The 20,638-nt window shown below is 39.3% G+C and overlaps 1 protein-coding gene across 1 annotated transcript in view; it reads right to left on the bottom strand.

Moving 5' to 3' along the window:
* The window catches only part of GABRB3 (gamma-aminobutyric acid type A receptor subunit beta3), a 279,637-nt gene that overhangs the window by 121,710 nt on the left and 137,289 nt on the right, over positions 1-20,638 (bottom strand). Inside the window, exon 4 of the mRNA XM_073664539.1 lies at positions 15,015-15,235. Within this exon, the coding sequence (XP_073520640.1) occupies positions 15,015-15,235 (221 nt within the window). The remainder of the gene's footprint in view (positions 1-15,014; positions 15,236-20,638) is intronic.

Raw genomic sequence — 20,638 nt, 5'->3', positions numbered from 1 at the left:
GCCATATGTGATTAACACTGCAATGTATAGGAGAAGTTTGCATTTTAATTTTTTTTTTTATTAGTGAAAATCACTAATAGTAAAAACTGAGACATTGACCAAACACTGATTAATCTCTGATCCAAAACACTGATAAACAATGGAATACAGGTAAAAAGAATATACAAACATCAGAGCTCAAAAGTTTAGGAGTGAAAATAGCTGGATGCTGCTGATAGTGGAGCGGGTCCTGTGTGATGACCCGTAAAATGATAAAATCGCTAAATAATGGAGACTATCGCACTAAACAGCTTGGTATGAAAGCAAGAAAAGAATTGAACAAGGTTTTGTTATAGTGTGGTAGATCGCTATGCTGGTACACATAGATGATGAGGATCCAATCCCTCCAAACAGTATGACTTTACTATTTTTTTCCATTTTTTAAGCGGGATTTTTATACATTTATTTGGACATCTAAGTCAGTTATTTTCCTGTACCAAGAACCAATCGACCTTTTTTTTTCCTAAGGACTGTCAGCAATATTATCAGACCAGAGCACATTTTATTATCCTTTTTGTTTCATTTTTTTCAACTGCTATTAGCATATATTAATATATTTAACTATCACAGCACTGTGTTTTTTTCTGATTGTTCTATGTGTACTAGCATAACGATCTACCTCACTATAACAAAACCTTTTTCAATTCTTTTTTTGCTTTCATACCAAGCTGTTTAGCGCGATAGTCTCCATTATTTACTGATAAAAATGGTCCTTGTTATTGCGTACCAAAAACATTGGAATTAGACCTAAGGACCAGGTCTAATATGGCTTTAATGTCCATGCATCTTCTTCTTTTTTTCATCATTCCATTAAAGCATGGATGGGGAACCTCAGGCCCTGGACAGATTATCGGGGACCACAGTGCTCAGGCCGATAGCTGCGTTTTGACGGCTGCTGGCCCTTTAATTTCTTCATGCTCTGCGAGCATGCATATGCTGCATTCACTACTGAATGCTGCTTGGGCATGCAAAAGAAAGATTACGAGAATGAGCCTGCATAAGTCGTCTCACGGGCGATCGCTGGATGTCATGGTAACACCAAGGATTACGTCAGAACTGCTGGGATTATTTTTTAATAATAAACGGGAAAACCAGGGAATGTGTGGGGGAGTCTTTATTAAAATAACCTTCTTTTCTTGTGTTTTTTTTTCTTTTAACTTAGTGGGGTAGTAATGAAGGTGTTTGATAGATGCCTCTCCATCACTATGCCAGCTGACATTACACAGCTGACATCAACCACAAAAACTATTACCCAAATTGCCAACACACTAAGTGCCAGAATTGGTGCATCTAATGGATGAGCCATTTCTGGGGCGGCTGAGGGCTAGTCTTAATAGGCTGGGAATGTGCCAATATCCATGGACCTTCTCAGCCAATTAATATCAGCCTCCAGCTGTCTGCTTTGCCTTAGCTGGTTATTAAAAATAGGGGGGACCCCACATCATTTTTTTAGGTCTCCCCTTTTTTAATAACCAGCAAAGGCAAAGTAGACAGCTGGGGGCTGATATTAATAGGCTGGGAAGGTCAATGGATATTTGCCCCTCTCCAGCATAATAAGACCAGCTGACAGCTGTCTGTTTTCCCTTGGCTGGTTATTAAAAATACTGGGGACCCCACGCCATTTTTTTTTTAATTATTTATTTTTTTACACTGTCCCTACGCTAATCACAGCACAATGGAGACACCACCCGTGATCCCGCGTTTATACAGGCCAGATCACAGCTTGTTGTTTGTATAACAATTTGTACTTTTTATTCGTGCCATTTTGGGATACATAAAACCTTTTTTTCATAATCTCATTTTTTATCTTATTTTATGTGAGGCAAGGTGAACAAAAATGTCAATTCTGATATAGTCTTCAGTATTTTTCTTAGCGGCATTCATCATATAGGATAAATAATGATACACTTATATTATACTGGTCATCGCAATTATGGTGTACCTGATAAAAAAAATAGAACAATAAAATTTTATTTGGCGTGTTATGCTGACAGGCAGCCTAATAATTTGTACCTCTGCCACAATCTATCAGGCTTTGAGGAATGGCAGACCTGTAGCCCATTGTTAGCCCTCTCATTGCTATAGCCACCATTGGATCCCTGTGATCATGTTGCAGGGAACCACTGGAGTGACAGAAGGAGCAATGACCTCTGTCAAACTCCTTACATGCAGTGGTTGCTAAAGACTGCGGTATATAAAGGGTAAATTGAGCCGGTGAAGAGCACTAGCAGCAGTCAGTTTTAAGGGCTGTTAGATGCACTGCCTTTTCCTGTCCTAATGGAAACTGACACATTCCAAAGGATGTGAATAGGCAGTGCTGTGATGGGAAGGGGTTAAACAAGTTATCATATAAAGTAAAATCACATACTGTACCTGTGTGGCATGTGAAATATTATTTTCCAACAACTATAACCAGACAAACATATAGACTATAGTGAAATCCTTGCTATAATAAAATGCATAATATACAGCTTTATATTCAAAATGTAAAACATCATACAACTCACACATAAAAAATCAAGTACGGTTTTATTGTTATCTGTAATATAATGTCTCATTTTCATAGGATGTCCTGAGCAGAAAAATAAGGAATATATAATGTTTTTATATTTGCAATACTTTCAATACTATGGGCCTGATTCATCATTTGCGATTTTTTTTAAGTCACTTTTCTTTTTTTGTCTAGTGATAATCGCTGACGTTTTTTGCGTCAAATTCATGAAAATGCCACACATGGTTCATAAATTTTGAGCAAAACAAAGAATCTTTTTTGGTATTTTTGTCTAAACTAAAGTCGAAAAATGGCACTAAAAATTGTACTAATATATCTGGTGCATTTAATATCACTCCAGTGGGGGACTGTAGTACAAATGTACAAATTTGTGAAACCTCCTTCACACTGTTTGGGACATCGGAAAGAATGATTGTTTGGAAAAGAAAAGGTGAGCGCTACCATAAGTCTTGTGTCTCAAAATAAAGCATCCTGAGACCATTCAGGTGTAGGGGTTGCTTTTTATCCTAGGTAGTAGTGGGCTCACTCAATTTTGCCTAAAAATATTGCCATGAATAAAGAATGGGATCTAATCATCCTCCATGAGTAACAACTCCCAACGATCAAGGAGAAATTTGATGATGAACAATGTTTTTTCCAGCATGATAGAAGACCATGTTACAAGGCAAAAGTGATAACTAAGTGGCTTGAAAAACCAAGCTTATTATTATATGTAGTAATAATAATAATAATAATATTAATCATGTATTGTTTTTTTTTTATTTATGTATATATTTAATAATAATAAACTTATATTTTAAAAATTTAATATTACAATAAATTGGAATTAACCCCTATCCCTGCAATCCACGTGGGCTCCGGCGATGAGCCCCCATGTTACCGGCTGTCATGTGCCCCTAACAGCCACGGGTGGAATCGCGATCCACCCGAGGCTGGTAACTAGTTAAATGCCACTGTCAATCCCTGGCGCTCATAGCAAGTGAGCATTTCTGCAACACATAGCAGGGCTGAAACCTTGCTGTGTGTTGCACAAGTGATCAGGCGATCGCAGCTTCTAGTCTCCTATGGAGACTATTGAAGAAAGTGTAAAGTAGAAAAAAAAAGTTTTTAAAAATATTTAAAAAATTTAAAAAATCTAAAAGTTCAAATCACTCCCCTTTTGCCTCATTCAAAATAAAACAATAAAAAAAATCAAATATACACATATTTGGTATCGCCACTTTCAGAATCGCCCGATCAGAATAAAAAAAATTAATCGGATCGGTAAACGGCGTAAAGAGAAAAAAGAATCAAAATGCCAGAATTATGGTTTATGTGGTTTCCGCAACATTGCAATAAAATGCAATAACAGGCGATCAAAAGATCGTATCTACCCCAAAACGGTATCAATAAAAACATCAGTTCAGCACACAACATATAAGCCCTCACCTGGCTCCAGATCCTGAAATATGGAGATGCTACGGGTCTCAGAAAATGGCACCATTTTTTTTTTTTGCAAACTTTAGATTTTTTTTTCACCACTTAAATAAAAAAGAACCTATACATGTTTGGTGTCTACAAACTCGTAATGGCCTGGGGAATCATAATGACAGGTCAGTTTTAGCATTTAGTGAACATGGTAAAAAAAAAAAAAAAACACGATTGTGGAATTGCACTTTTTTGCAATTTCACAGCATTTTGATTTTCTTTCCCGTTTTTCAGTACATGATATGGTAAAAGCAATATTGTCGTTCAAAAGTACAATGTGTCTCGCAAAAAACAAGCCCTGACATGGTCATATTGACGAAAAAAAAAAAAGGTATGGCCTCTGGGAAGAAGGGAAGGAAAAAACGAAAACGCAAAAAATGAAAAAAACCAAGGTCGCGAAGGGGTTAAACACTAAAAGTAATTGATGAAGCAGAATTATAAAAGAATCTGCTTTTTTTCCACCAAAATTATCAGTCTATGGACTTAGTATAGAAAATAAATGAAATCGCAGAAATATTTAATAGACGGGCAAGTACAGTTTCTAGAATTTAACCAGAACGATTTTTTTTTCACTATTTTATTACCCAAACTTTTTGCTTCCTAGGCTTTACAGGAGGTTATAGGTCAATACATTAGACAATTAGTTAAAAATACATAGGCTGTAATAGGTCCCTAACACTATAACCGATTTCCATTTAACAAACTCAAATAGCGTTTAGCTCAACAAATCCATGACAAAGCAAATTATTGTCGCTTCTCATAACTGTGTGCAGCTTGCAAATCCCACCATGCACTGTTTATCAGGGGGAAATCTCTGCTGTAGAAAACACTGAGGCATAACCATAAATGTAATCCCCATCATCTCTTTCAAATGTTATAACAATTGATCTTTAAATTATTGCTTTCTGAAACATGAAAACCAAACTGAAAAACTGCTGACGAGCACAGAGCAACTATGAATGTAGAGAGAGGTGCAGAGTACATTAGTAACTTTACATTGCTACAAAATTTTTCTTATAATTAATATGTAACAATTTCTGTTCTCTAAGGAAATAATTGTCCTCTGTACACTGTGCACCTCTTATATTTCATGGGCATTCTCTTGCTGTAGGAATACGTTTTTTTAAATTAGTACATATAAACAAATATATTGTACTATGCAAAAGTTTAAGGCAGCTGTGGAAAAAATGCTGTAGGCAAGAATGCTTTCAAAAAGAGAAGTGTTCGTTTATTTTTACCAATTAACAAAATGTAAAGCGACAGAATAAACGAGAAATATAAATTTGCTGTGACCACCCTTTGCCTTCAAAACAACATCAATTCTTCAAGGTACAATTGCATAAAGTTTTTGAAGGAACTTGGCAGGGAATTGTTATAAATTACCGTATTTTGCAGACTATAAGACGCACCCCAATTTTGGGGAGGAAAATAGGAAAAATATATTTTTATATAAAATCAGGGTCTTATAGTCCGAATTTATGGTAGTTTAACAGGGGCGGCGGCAGTGGAGCAAGTCACAGGAGGCAGGTTCACTGCTGCAAGAAGCCAGCAGGAGTGGGGTGATGCTGTAGGCCCCTGGCTGGGGGGAGGGGGTGTCCCGGCGTTGCAAGGCTGAGGGCCCTGAGCTTCACGAAAATGTTGGCGGTGAGGCAGTTGCAGAGTTCCCGCTCTGCACATTGATTTCCCGGCAGTGGGCTTCAGGAAAATGTCTGCCAGAGGCGGCGCATGCGCAGATTGAGATCTCGACTCATCGTACCTCAATGGACTCTGTTAGCTTCATAAGCTTGCGACTATCTCCTCTCTGTGGTTGCCTGCCAAAAGCGGGATGCAATTGGTTGGAATAGTTGGTCCTGGTAGCCCCTGAAGTGGCAGATGTTCTAATTCCTGGCGAGCCAATGGAAGGGTGAGACTCTTGTCATTTGGACCATCTTATGTACTTGCTGGGACTGTACTATATGTTGTTGAATGTTGGTGATCCAATAAATTATTACTGTAGTGTGTTACCCACACCATGTGTTGCCTGAGTAGTAATATGCCCACGGGAAAGGAGTACAAGTGTTCAGTGGGATCAGCCCTAGTCCATGCACTCTTTCTAAAGACAGCCAGGCCAGCAGACGAGAGCACCCACTAACCCCTGTGCCTCCACAGGTGCACTCAGTGTATTATTACCATCAAAGAGGCACACAGGAGTCATCATTTACTAGCGCTCTCGCAATGTGCATTTATATTTTCTATAGGCAATTATATCAACTAGAATTCACAAAGGGGGCATTTTTTTTTGCGAAGGGCACAGTGGTAGGCATTATTATGTGGGGCACTAAGAAGACTAGTGTTATGCCATACAGCAAGTCCAGTAAGAGAGACAAATACGGCAGTAGCAGTCTCGGCATTGGGGTATCAGCAGGATGAGGAGTTTGTGCTGACTGGGAATAGATGAGGATGGGGCTGAAAATGTGAAATGTCAAATCTGTCTTTGTTGTAAACTCTTCAGATGAGTTATGGCTGGAAGTAGTTGTCATGTTGGTCTGGCCCATATGAAAAAAACAGGTAAAGTGAACGACTCCATCTGAAAGAACATCGCCTGTAAGGCACTATAAATGACTGTTCAGTAATCTCTTAATATGTTCTACAGGATTAGAATCTACTACAATATGGTCACCGTATGACAGTAATATTTGTCTCAGTATAGTAACAGGTTCATCTGCTGAGTTTCCACTATACCCACGATTACTGCTGATGACATTGCTGGACGTCTTCTGATTTCAAAGGGACGTAAGCATGATGTGTTATGCCCAATGGTGGTGGAAGTGGACTTGAAGACCTAATGTGCCACAGGGCCGGGCCTACCTACACAGGGGTGTAACTAAGAGGCTACCTGGTGTTTACTGTAGTTCTTGATGGTGGAGACAGACTGGGCTGCAGGTAGCTGCCAGGCACCACTCCAAGGTAGATCCCGATACTGCAACAGCTGACCCCAGGGGTCAAGTTGGCTGATTGGGCTTTGTTCAGGCTAATAGGTTCAGGTTAACCACCGGAACCTGGTGATTTCGGTAACAGGACTGGCTAAACAAGGACCAGGGGACAACGTTCAGACTCTGGCTGCACCATGACCAGAGGACTTTTGGGACAAGACTGGAAGCAACAAGAGACAATGTTCAGGCACTGGCCTTACCAGCATCAGGGGACTTCGGGAACAAAACTGGTCTCACCAGGTACAAAAGATAATGTTCAGGCACTGGCCGCACCAGGACCAGGGAACTATGGGAACAGGACACTGAATGCTGTTGCTTCGGGAACTCCCAAAAGGAGAGGGAGTCTAATATACAAGATGCCTCCCAGTTATTGGCTTGGAGCCATCTTGCAGGTGTACTAATTATACTACATGCCTCTCAGCTACAAGCTCCTTAGCTATAAGGACTAAGGGCTAAGCGTGAGCTGTCCTTTTAGAAGCAGGGGAGCGAGAGCACGTGCGCAGAAGACGCAGCCAGGAGCTGTGGCGGGCACAGCAGCTGGGGACAAGGAGCATGCAATTTCTTGGTGCTTCTTCAAAAGAGCTTGAGCAGCACGTCTTGATTCCCCAGTATGCTTTCAAATCTTTCCTGGGAGAGAAATTGTTGATGTAGCATATCTACCTAGTTGCTGTGCTCAGTCTTGCCATGGTGTACGACCTGTGATATGAAACTGTCTTCCTCAACCTCACCTTTATAGCAAAGTTTGATTGTTCCTGACAAAGTTATGAGCCTACTAACAAGTTGTTTCTGTTTAATTTAATGATTGTGTTTTAACCTACATATGAAAATGGCATTGTGCAAGTGTACAAAGAAGAATGGATGCTGTTTTGAAAGCAATAGGTGGTCACACCAAATATTGATTTGATGTAGATTTCTCCTTTGTTCAATCACATTCCTTATTGCTAACTAAAAAATACAGTGCACCATAATCCTGTAGCATTCCAGTTTATTATATAACTGAGGATCTCCTAGGAAGCCCAGCCACAACATTTGTACTAACATGAGTTGATGTTTCTGTGGTTGACTGAAATGTATCACTTAGGCTATGTGCCCACGATGCAGAAATGCTCAGGATTTTTTCCTGAGTGCTTCTGCATCTCCCTGGCAGAAAAAAACGCATGCAAATTGTACATGCGTTTTCCTGCCAGGGACATGCGAAAATGGAGCGTTATTCACTGACATTTCCGCATGCGGATTGACAAGCGCTTTCCAATCGATTAGCATCACTTGGAAAGTGCTTGTGACAACTAGGTCACACTATATAAATCCATGCAAACTGCATGGATTTATATAGTGTGACCCGAGAGAGTGGTTAAAAAAAAAATATATATATATACTTACCCTCCGATGGCCCGCGCTGGCTTGCTTCGCTCGGTGCCGGCAGTGGTGGATTGAAAGACCTGCCGACGTCAGCGTCGAGTGACCCGTCACATGACTCTGACGTCAGCGCAGGTCCTTCAATCCACTGCAAAGTGCCGGGAAGCAAGTAGGAGCGCAGCGCGGGCCGCCGGAAGGTAAATATACATTTATTTTTTATTTTATTCTTTTTTTACAGATTTTTTAATGGTACCAGGGTGTGGATGAGACTCTCCTCTCCACTACACCCGGGTACCATCCACACATTAGAACGCGCCAATTTCGCAAGTACAGATGCAGTCTTGTGGAATTGGCGCGTTCTAATGCAAGTCAATGGCGGCGAAAACGCAGCATTTCCGCAAAATAATTGGTAGTGCTGCGTTTTTTTCCGCAATGATAATCCGCAGTGGAAATTTCCGCAGCATGTGCACAGCACATGCGGATTATCATTGGGGAACATTGCTGCCCTTCTACCATGCGTTTTTAATGCGTTTCCGCAGCTGCAAAAACGCTGCAGAAACACATTAAAAACGCATCGTGGGCACACAGCCTTAAAGGGAATCTGTCAGCAGGTTGTTGCTTTGTAATCTGAAGACAGCAGGAGACAGAGGCTGAAACACAAAATTCAGGGATGTGTCACTTGTCAAAGTGCGTGCTGTTGTTTACTAAAGCCCCTGTCTCACATAGCAAAATCGCTAGCGAGATCGCTGCTGTGTCACGGATTTGGTGACGCAACAGCGACCTCACCAGTGATGTCGCTATGTGTGACACTTTGCAGCGATCAGGCCCCTGCTGTGAGGTCGCTGATCGCTGCAAAGTGTCCTGGACCATTTTTTGGTCGTTGCCCTCCCGCTGGTCAGCACACATCGCTGTGTGTGACCAGCGGGAGCAGCGATCAGGCTGGTAACCATGATAAACATCGGGTTACTAGGGCACACGAGCACTTAGTAACCCGCTGTTTATCATGGTTACGAGCCTGCTAAAGTGAGCGGTAACCTCCAGCTCACCGTAGCAGAGTGGTAACCATGATAAACAATGGGTTACTAGGTGCGCGTGTGCCCCTAGTAACCCGATGTTTATCATGGTTACCAGCCTGCTCCTGATTCAGCAGGCTGGTAACCAGGAGCAGGACATAGTGGAAAGATTCTTTCCACGATGTCGCTGCTCCCCTGAGCCTGCCTGTTTGACAGCTCACCAGCGACCACATAGCGACGAAGCAACGATCCCTGACAGGTCGTATCGTTGTCGGGATCATTGCAGCGTCGCTAAGTGTGACGGGGCCTTAACTGTGAAGGATTTATCATTAAGAAATTAACATTGCTGGACTAGTCCGGCAACACCCCCTCCTGTGATAAGCACCTCACTGTCTATGGACTTTGTATATACAGTGGCATGTAAAAGTTTGGGCATCACTGGTGAAAATTACTGTTATTGTGAACAGTTAAGCAAGTTGAAGACGAAATCATCTCTAAAAGGGCTAAAGTTAAATATGACATATTTCCTTTGCATTTTAGGCAAAAATATATATATATATATATATAATGTAACTTTTAAAATTTTAAAAAACACAAAATGGGCCAATGCAAAGTTTGGGCACCCTGCTTGGTTAGTACCTAAAAGCACCCCCTTATTAAAGTATCATAGCTTGTAAACACTTATTGTAGCCAGCCAAGAGTCTTTCAATTCTTGATAGAGGGATTTTCATCCACTCTTCCTTGGAAAATTCTTAGAGTTCTGTAAGATTCCTGAGTCATCTTGCATGCACTGCTATTTTGAGGTCTAGGTACAGATTTTCAATGATGTTCAGATCAGGGGACTGTGAGGGCTATTGTAAAACCTTCAGCTTGTGCCTTTTGAGTTATTGAGGATTTTGACGTGTGTTTAGGATCATTATCCATTTGTAGAAGCCATCCTCTTTTCAACTTCAGCTTTTTTACAGATGCATCAGGCTTGTTTAGATGTTCTTTTGCATACTTCTGACGCTGAATTTTATTGTGAGACGTAGGAGAGATTTTCTTCTGATTACTCTTCCATGAAGGCCATATTTGTGCAGGTGTCTCTGAACAGAAGAACAATGTGCCACAACTCCAGAATCTGCTAAATCTCTCTGAAGGTCTTTTGCATTCAAGCGGGGGTTCTGATTTCCCACTCTAGCAATCTTACGAGCAAAGCCCCCGTCTCACATAGCGAGATCGCTAGGGAGATCGCTGCTGAGTCACGGTTTTGGTGACGCAACAGCGACCTCACCAGCGATGTCGCTATGTGTGACACTTTGCAGCGATCAGGCCCCTGCTGTGAGGTCTCTGATTGCTGCAGAATGTCCTGGACCATTTTTTGGTCTTTGCCCTCCCGCTGGTCAGCACACATCGCTGTGTGTGACCAGCGGGACCAGCAATCAGGCTGGTAACCATGATAAACAGCGGGTTATTAGGGGCGCACGCGCACCTAGTAACCCGCTGTTTATCATGGTTACCACTCTGCTATAGTGAGTGGTAACCTCCCGCTCACCGTAGCAGAGTGGTAACCATGATAAACAGCGGGTTACTAGGTGCGCGTGTGCCCCTAGTAACCCGATGTTTATCATGGTTACCAGCCTGCTCCTGCTTCAGGACATGGTGGAGAAGGACATCGTGTAAAGATTCTTTCCACGATGTCGCTGCTCCCCTGATCGATGGTGAACCTGCCTGTTTGACAGCTCACCAGCGATCACATAGCGACGCAGCAACGATCCATGACAGGTCGTATCGTTGTCGGGATCGCTGTAGCGTCGCTAAGTGTGACGGGGCCTTAACTCTCACTGAAGTTTTGATTACTTTTCCAGACCTTATCTTGACCTTCACTATTCCTGTTAACTGTTATATCTTAATTACATTTTTAACTGAGGAAAGGGCAACTTGAAAACACTTTGCGTTCTTCTTATAGCCTTCTCCTGCTTTGTGGGCCTCCACCATTTTCATTTTCAGAGTGCTAGACATCTGCTTAGAAGATCCCATGGCTGCTGTTTTTTCGCACAAGGTTAGAGGCGGCAATGTTTTTATAAATCTGGGAAATTTGCATCCCCTGATCTTTCCTAACAATGATAGTGAACAAACCATAACCCTAACAGGCTAATTATGGTCTGAAACCTTGGTCAAAGATATCTGAGCACACAAATCTCCAACTTGCTTAACAGTTCACAATAACAGTAATTTTGATGAGGGGTGCCCAAACTTTTTCTTGCCACTGTACACAGCCTGGTGTGGGTGAGGTTAGCTTTCTCAGCTCTGCTTTATTTTAGTTTAAGTTTAATTAGAGCATCTGAACATTAAAAAGGGAGAATTCGGGACTTGGGGCTCAATTCTTTAACCAGAATTAAAATTCACTTAGCAAGAGTATATTCTGCTGTGGCAGACTCTTGGGGCTATGTATTACATGTAATATGTTTTTAACTGGTTAACGACCTACGACATGCATTTTTCCAATAGGTTGTTAGTCAAAGTGTGGCAAATGCCAGCTGACTTACTTAGGCGAAGAACTGCGATATTACTATATTGCAAGTTTATATACTTTTAGAGGCTTAAAACAATAAAGTGGAAATGAAAGAAAAAAGTTGAAAAAATAAATATAAAAAATATGTAAAAGTTTAAATAACTCCCCTTTCCCACTTCAAAAATAAAGAAATTAAAGAATTAACAAAATAATCATATCTGTTGTCTGAAAATGTATGATCTCTCATAATATACAATTATTTAAATCATATGTTAATGGGGTTGTCCACTACTTTTTATTATGCCTCCAATGTATCCCCCTGGGGCCCATAAGGGTTTTTGTAAATACCTTCTGGTGCTGTTTCTGCCTGTGAGCGGTGCTATTGGTGGCTGCTCACAGGCATCATGTGACCCCCGGCGACAGCGTCACTGATGTCACGCCTCACTTGACGTGACATAGTGGAGGGTCACGAGCTGCTCACAGGCAGTAACTGCAATAGAAGGTATTTACAAAAACCCTTATGGGCCCCCGGGGAATACATTGGGAGGGATAATAAAAAGTTGTGGCCAACTTCTTTAAACACCATAAAGAAAAAGAAAAAAAGGCCAGAATTGCCATTTTTCGCTCACTGCACTTGACAAAAAAAAAGCAATCAAAATGTTACTATGTACGGACCCCAAAATTTTATCAATAGAAACGTCAGCTCAGGGTACAGAAAAAAATATATATTTCTTTCATTTCAGAATTTTTCTCACCACTAAAATAATAAAAACTAAACAATTTGATATTGTCGTAATCACATTGCCCTTATGTGGCTATGTCGACTATGGCTACGTATGTGAAAAGAAAAATTATATGACTTTCGAGAACGTAAAAACAAATCCCTGTTCATTAAATGGTTAAATGTATTATTTCACAATAATATACGTTTTTTGTATTATAATGAACAATTATGTAATGTCAACGTAATAATAGTTCTTTAAAATGGGGAACAATTTACACATGGGTGCCATGAGCTTCAGTTATGTGCGGGACCACACACTCATATATACACCTAACTGCATATGTTTTCACTGAAGAGCCAATTAGGACAATGCTTACGCACAATGTACTGGAGAAAGCCCCAAACCACATAAACACAACATGCACGACTGCACATATTACTTAGTTATAGAGTTACATAGGTTTAAAAAAGACACAGGTTAATTGGGATCAACCTTTCTTGATCATTAATTGCCAGATAAACATAACCCTGCATGCCATTTGCCATTAAATTGCCATTTTAAATGCTGACATAGTATCACTTTCTCTTCGGGTAGGGAATTCCATATTTTGACTAACTATAAAGAAACCTTTCCTACGCTGATGTCTAAATTGCCTTTCATCCACTTGTGACTAATATTATCTGTTCTTTTGTAAAGACTTTGAAAAGGATAAATCATGCATGAAAGGGCTCGTGCACATGGCCGTATTTTCGGTCCAAATGTGATCCAACAAAACATCGTATCGCACTGGGACCAATGTTATTCTATGAGAACATGCACATGTCCCATTTTTTCCTCGGTCTGAGACTATTCGTGGAAAACAATCACTGAATGCCAGCGTTTGATCAGATGTTTGGATCTCACTCGGTCATGCAAGTCAATGAGTCAGTGGGAAATATCGGACTGCACTCGGATGACAGATGGAGACATTTTTTTCTCCATCTTCTCCTCATCCGAGAGAAATGGATCACACTATGCTCACACTCTGATCACACACTGAGCAAAGTTTGATCAGAGAGTGATTTGTATAATCTACCCAATTCTCTTGGATGAGAATCGAATTCTCTCGTCTGCACCTAGCCTAAGTCAGAACATCTATTAGGTATCTTCTTTCAAAATTGGATGGCCAGAATTTGGATATGAAAACCAGTTCATCTAGGACAATCCTTTGCAGACAAAGAAAACATCAGTCAGGAATTCTGTTGCCTTCTACAGTTTGACCACTAGTGGCCGCTATTGCTCACATTAATAACTGTGCTGCAGTTTCACTTCTTACCACTGAAGGCTCCTGTTGTGTTCTACAATTGCCCTTTTCCAAGATGGTGGATTCTGAATCTATGAAATCCATCTTGTTTCCTGTTTGGACCTACTTAAAGCCGCATGGATCTCTCACTCATTGCTTGAGTATTGTGTCTAGCTGTTAGCTTAGCTTCAGTCTCCAGCTCCTGAACATTCTTACCCAGACTGTTCTAATTTATCTATGGATTGTTTCCTACAACTCCTTGTTATCTCCAAGAACTTCTACTACCGCTTGCTGTTCTTGCTTGTGCTCCTTCAGCCACTGGTTTCCAGCAGTACCATGCCAGTATCGTAACAATCATTCAGTGCAAAAGTTGCAATAAGTAAAAATGCATGTTCAATTTAAAGGGAATCTGACATTAGATTTTTGTGTCCTTATCTGTGGGTAGCATGATATTGGGGCAGAAACCCCGATTCCAGTGATGTGCCACTTACTGGGCTGCTTGTTCTATTTTTGATAAAATCACTATTTACCAGCTAAATATCTACCAGTTATTTTGTGTATACTGTTCACAGGTAGAAAGATGTCAATCAGTGCTAAGAACGAGGGTTTACAGATCTCATAAATAAAAATGACTACATGACAGCAGGTTTATTAGTCCTCTAGAGATAATTTCCTGCCGATAAAACTCTGATTTCATCAAAACAAATAACTGGAATCAGGGTCTCCACCCCTTCATAATTTTGCTCTCAAATTAGGTGGCACAAACCTGGTGACAGATTCAATTTGAAGGTTTACTGTGTTGGTTACAGTATGTTCCCTTAAAAAAAGATGTGTACTCTTTTTTCATTTAACATGAATTACTTATGACACACAAGCAGATTCAGGAGCAAATGAAAGACTTTTATGTTAAATCAAGCACATGAGCAATGAATAGGCATAATAGCCTGTAAATTTTCACAGGATCAACAAAAAAATGTATAAAAAAAAAGTCAGAAATATTTGCTGATATATAAAGATAATGATGTTGTAGAAGCCTCCTGCATCCTATTAATCAAATAAGCAACAGAAACAAAGTTGATGTAAATTAGCTAACAAAAAATATATTTTTTTGTAATATATAGTGCTTTCTAAAGACACAGTAATTACAGACTTACCTTAGGCCATACAGAACTGTCCCATCTGGGTGAAGGCGGATCATCCGATTTTTTACCGTAACACCGTGTACAAAAGACTTTTTGTCATTCAGAAAATAAGTGTCAGGAACCCACAGTTGATCTGCCACTCGGTTGTCAAGTGTGAGGTTGAGGGGGATTCCTGTATAAGCTAATCTCTTGTCCCTCCAGTATTGCTGAAAATACATCGTCAAAGTATAATCCTGTAAATAGAAAAGACGCAACATTTAATAAATCCTTAAAATGAAGTTTTATATTGCTTAATACTAATCCCAATTTGCATCCCATAGTTTATAAGTGTGTATCTTAATGCTGATTTTCAACTCAAAATACAATGTTCAATGCTAAACATAAATAATTATTTGTGATAATCGGGACAGAGAAGACTGTTCGAAAATATAAATAATTTATTGACACATGAAAATGGCCTCAGATGACGTGGTTTGCTCGAATTGATATCCCCAATAGGGAAGTGATGCTGTTTCTATTGTGATGCAATATTGCTATATGTGTATGAGATGTTCCTCAAGGGACAATCTATAACTTAGATTCAAACTATTTATATAGAGGTTCAAGCAGTTCATATATTAGCAATGTTAATATAGGCAAATGGAGATAATTAAAAATTCCAGAATTGAAGTAGTACGTTGTTGTTTGACCAAAAGGCCGTGCTTGTACACAGTGCTCTAAAATCAATGAGTACCAAGAGTTCAGTGGCACATATCACTGATTGCTAAAGAGGCGCGTACACACTAATAAAAGAACTGCCCGAACCTCATTGTCGCTTGAGGAACATCTCGTACACTTATAGCGATATTGTATCACAATAGAAACAGCATCACTTCCCTATTGGGGATACCAAGTCGGGCAAACCACGCCATCTGAGGCCATTTTCATGTATCAATAAATTATTTATATTTTCAAGTAGTCTTCTTTGTCCATTTGGAAGACCCATTTCCGCTCAATCTTTAACTCCCTGGCTGATGTCTTGAGATGTTGCTTCAGTATTGCCACATAATCTTCTTTTCTCATGATGCCATCTATTTTGTGAAGTGCACCTGTCCATCCTGCAGCAAAACAACCCCACAACATGATGCTGCCACCCCCATGTTTCACAGTTGGGATGGCGTTCTTAGGCTTCCAAGCTTCTCCCTTTTTCCTCCGAACTAACAATGGTCATTATGCCCAATAAGTTCAATTTTAGTTTCATCAGACCACAGGACATGTCTCCAAAAATTAAGGTCTTTGTTCCTGTGTGCATTTGCAAACATTAATCTGGCTTTTTTATGTTTCTTTTTGAGTAATGGCTTCTTCCTGGCAGACTGGCCTTTCAGCCCATGTTGATACAGTGCTCATTTCACTGTGGATATTGACACAATCTTACCAGCTTCCGCCATCAACTTCACAAGGTCTTTTGCTTTTGTCCTTGGGTTTATATGCACATATCGAACCAAAGCACGTTCATCTGTGGGACACAGAACCTGTCTCCTTCCTGAGTGGTATGATGGCTGGACATTCCCATCTTGTTTGTACTTGTGTATAATTGTTTGTACAGATGAACAAGGCACCTTCAGGTATCTTGAAATTGTACCCAAGTATGAGCCAGGATTGTGCAAGTCCACAATTCTCTTCCTGCTATCTATTTCTTTAGACTTTCCCATGATGCTACACAAAGAAGCAATGTATTTCAGGTGTGCATTAAAATACATCTACAGGTGTGTCTCTAAGTAACTCAGATGTTGCCAAAAAACAGAAGCTTCCAAACACATGACATCATCATATGGGCAGTCCAGAATTATTTAAAGGCATAGTAATCTTAGTGTATGTAAACTTTAGACTTTGCAGTAAGTATTAAAAACACCTTAAACATTCTCTCTCTCATTATTCTGGCATTTGGCAAATATTAAAAATAAAATTATGATAATGCTATTTGAACTAAAATGGGAAAGGTTTATTCTGATTTCATGTCAGATATTGAGAAAAACATGCATATGTGTATTTTTATATAGTGTATGTAAACTTCTGGTTTCAATTGTATATACAATGTACAATGTGAATTTTAATTTGTTGTGACATTGTGAATTATTATATACTATGCAAGTTTCTTATTGACTATTGAGGATAAGTGCTCAAAATTAGTTTTTGATGCAGCGCATTTTTGCTGAGCAAAAAAAAAAGTCAGCGTCTTACAATTTCAGTAAAAGTGGATGTGACTTTAGAAAGTTTGATGTGTGGATTTTCCCAACAGAATTACATTAAAGTGCACCTGTTAGCAGGGTTGTGCTCAGTAGACCACATACACTTTCAGGTGTGTGCCATTACACTGATTAATATGATACCTTGGTTGATGAAATCCGTCCTGAGGTTCTTGTGTAATCTTTACTTTCAGGTTGGAGATGATATGCTCATGCTCCGGGGCGGCCTGTGGGGGGCGCTCTATCTGGTGCTCTGCTTACATATTCATCTGTATGCTCTTATGACAGCTCACTGATCGTTCACTGACCTGCCTCCTATTTTAGACAATGCAGTCAGGTAGGTAAAATTCTTCAGGCATTCTCCAAACCCAAACTTGTCCATAAAATTGCAAGACAGAGAAGCGTGATTCATCACTCCACCAGAACAGGAACAGGTTTTCCATTTTCACTGTTTCAGAGTCCAGTAGTGACATGATTTACATCACTCCATCCAATGTTTGGCATTGTGTTTTGTGATGGAAGGCTTGCATGCAGGTACTCAGTCATGGAAATGCATGCCATGAAGCTCCAGGTGAACAGCTTTTGTTGTGATGTTAGTGCCGGAGGAGGTTTGGAGATCCCAGTTATTGAGTCAGTAGAGCGTTAGCAGCCTTTATGCAACTCAGATCTGTAACTTCTTGACTGAGCTAATGTGGTTCAAATATTTCAATAATAACACTTATAGTTGATCATGAAATCTTTAGGATGGGAGAACTGACTTGTTGTAGCCGTAACAACCTATTACAGGACCACGTAGTTGGTGTTAGTGAACTCTTTAGAATGACTCATCTTTCGCAAATGTTTATAAAGTCAGACTGCATGGCTTCAGGCTGGATTTTTTATGCCTGTGTCAGTGGAACTGAACAAAAATCCTAAATTCAGTAATTAAGACTTGTGTGCCAATACTTTTTGACCATATTTCGAATAACTTTTATTATTACGAACATAAAATAACAAATGAATAATACAAGGTAATCTAATTTCTAGTCAATTCCTTAATGTGACTTGTATGTTCCCGCTGCAAAATTTATGAATTACTTATGGACTTCCAAAGAGTCGTGGTGTTCATGGACAACTAAAACTATAAAACAATAAGCTGAAACTCTAAGATAAAATTACTCCCATTACTTATTTCCCAGTAATACCTGGAAACAGTTTCTATTTCAGGATGAAAAGTAAAAATCACAGATACAGACAAAAAAAATAGATATAATCTACTCCATTGTAACTCCAAAACATAAAAATTGTCAGGCTATTTAGACTCTAAAGTCATCAGCTCAGTAGGTAGATAAATCAATCAGAGGATTATACGAAACAAGCAAGCAAACAAAGAAACATATTGGAATTCACTTATTAAGAATACAAGTGTAATCCCATGGGAAATAAATATCGCCTGTATAATCTTGTTAGTGGCAATGGCTAGTGCAGTTTTATTGGGAATGTTACAATGTCGCCAGTTTTAATATAAATTGTTAAATCATCTAAAGCAATAGTAACTGCAAGAGAGAAAGTTCATAAAAATCTGTAGAGTGTCTGCATGTTCTTAAATGTGCGGTACGACATTTGCTGTAATGGTAATTAACCGCACAAAGATTCAGAATAAAGAGCATTGTAATGTACTTATGAAAAAAAGAAATATCACAAAGCCTGGAAGGTAAATTGTTTCATTGTTCTCTGTGAGCCAGACTTAGAACAAATGAAAATTACATTTTATTTTTCAACTGCTTAGTAGTAATTTTTATTATTCAAAGAATTTAAAATGTACTTATCAACTCCTTGTGACTGTCTTTTTTATTAAAAGAAACACTAGCTAGCCTAGGCAAGACCTCTAAAAATAAATAATTATAAAACAAAAGTATTAAGCTAATACAACTGTCTGTTTGCAGTCTGTAAAGGACCCGACTCACCAGCAAAAATCATCTAGGCACTTCTGCCGTGGAGGGTTGTGTGATACCATTATACATTCTGGTACCCCACCACCCTCAAATGCAGCTTTTAGTCTCAAAATGCAATAGCATGCTTTTGATTATTGGAGCGTTATCTGCATTATTAAAATAGTGGTTGCATGTTGTAAGTGCTTTAATAATGTTACTGAAAAGTACAGTTGTGCTCAAAAGTTTACATACCCTGTCAGAATTTTTCCTTTATTGGCCTTTTCTCCACTCATGGTTATTGGTTGGGTGAAGCCATTTATTGTCAAACTAGTGTGTTTTCTCTTTTTAAATCTTAATGACAAAGTAGAACATTCTTCTGAAAAGTCCTGTTCCCTGCAACAGTTTCATTTCACTAGTAGATATTGTCCTGCGGGGATGCCCTTTTTGAGTGGAAATGGATGGAAACTGTCCCAGTTAAGGAGACTATTTGTGAAAGTCTCTTTTCTGTAGGTCTTAGTCTGGATATTTTCAGTGTCATTAATCCAAATTGTGAGATCAAGAAAGTTAATGGTTTTAGTGTTAATCTCATGGGTACATTTGAAACCTATTTTGTTATTGAGAATGTGAACAAAATCTAAAAATAATAATTCAGGACCCTCCCAAAAAAATCAAAATATCGTTGATATAACGTGCCCAAAGTAAACTGTGACAAGTTTAAAAGGAAGGATCTTCATTAAACACAAATTGATGCCCATTAAAGAAAAATAAATTGTGCTCTAATGCAAATCTAAGTATAGTGAGTACGAAGTGATTGTGTTCCCGAAGATGTGAGCCAAGTGTCTTAAGGAAATATTCCATCACTTGAATACCTATATTATGCTCAATACTGCTGTAAAACTGTTCAACGTCTAAACTAGCTATAAATGTATTCTGTGGGATAGAAAGATTTTGTAGTTTACAAACAGTGTCCTTGGTGTCCTTTAAGAAAAATGGAAGAGTGCATACAAACGGTTGAATAATTCTGTCCACATAAATGGTTGCTTTTTCAGTGAGACACTCATTCCCCAAGACGATGGGCCTCCCTGGGGGGTTAGTTTTGTTCTTGTGGACTTTGGGCAGTGCATAAAAGGTTGAAATCATTGGATATTTATTAGAAATGGATTTGTATTCTTCATCACTGAGACCTCCCATTTTTCCCTCCTCCAATATGTCTCTAAGCTCACCCAGATATTGTGATGTTGGATCCATTTTTAATTTCTCATATTTATTGGAATCACTTACTATACGTTCCACCATTTGGATGCAGAATTCCTTATCGATGACTACAATGTTTCCCCCCTTATCAGCTAATTTGATTACTAAATTCCTATTAGTGCAGAGTGCATCAATTTCATTTTATTCTTTTGGGAGAAACATTGCTGTCATGACTTAGGGCGGAGTGCCAGACACTCTCTAGGTCCCTAGTGACTGAATCAACAAAATTATTAATTGTTACAGG

Source organism: Phyllobates terribilis, unplaced genomic scaffold, assembly GCF_046119375.1.
Source record: "Phyllobates terribilis strain yellow unplaced genomic scaffold, ASM4611937v1 Scaffold_2__4_contigs__length_985480577, whole genome shotgun sequence".
Taxonomy (NCBI): Eukaryota; Metazoa; Chordata; class Amphibia; order Anura; family Dendrobatidae; genus Phyllobates; species Phyllobates terribilis.
This window is presented reverse-complemented; position numbering and strand designations above follow the sequence as displayed.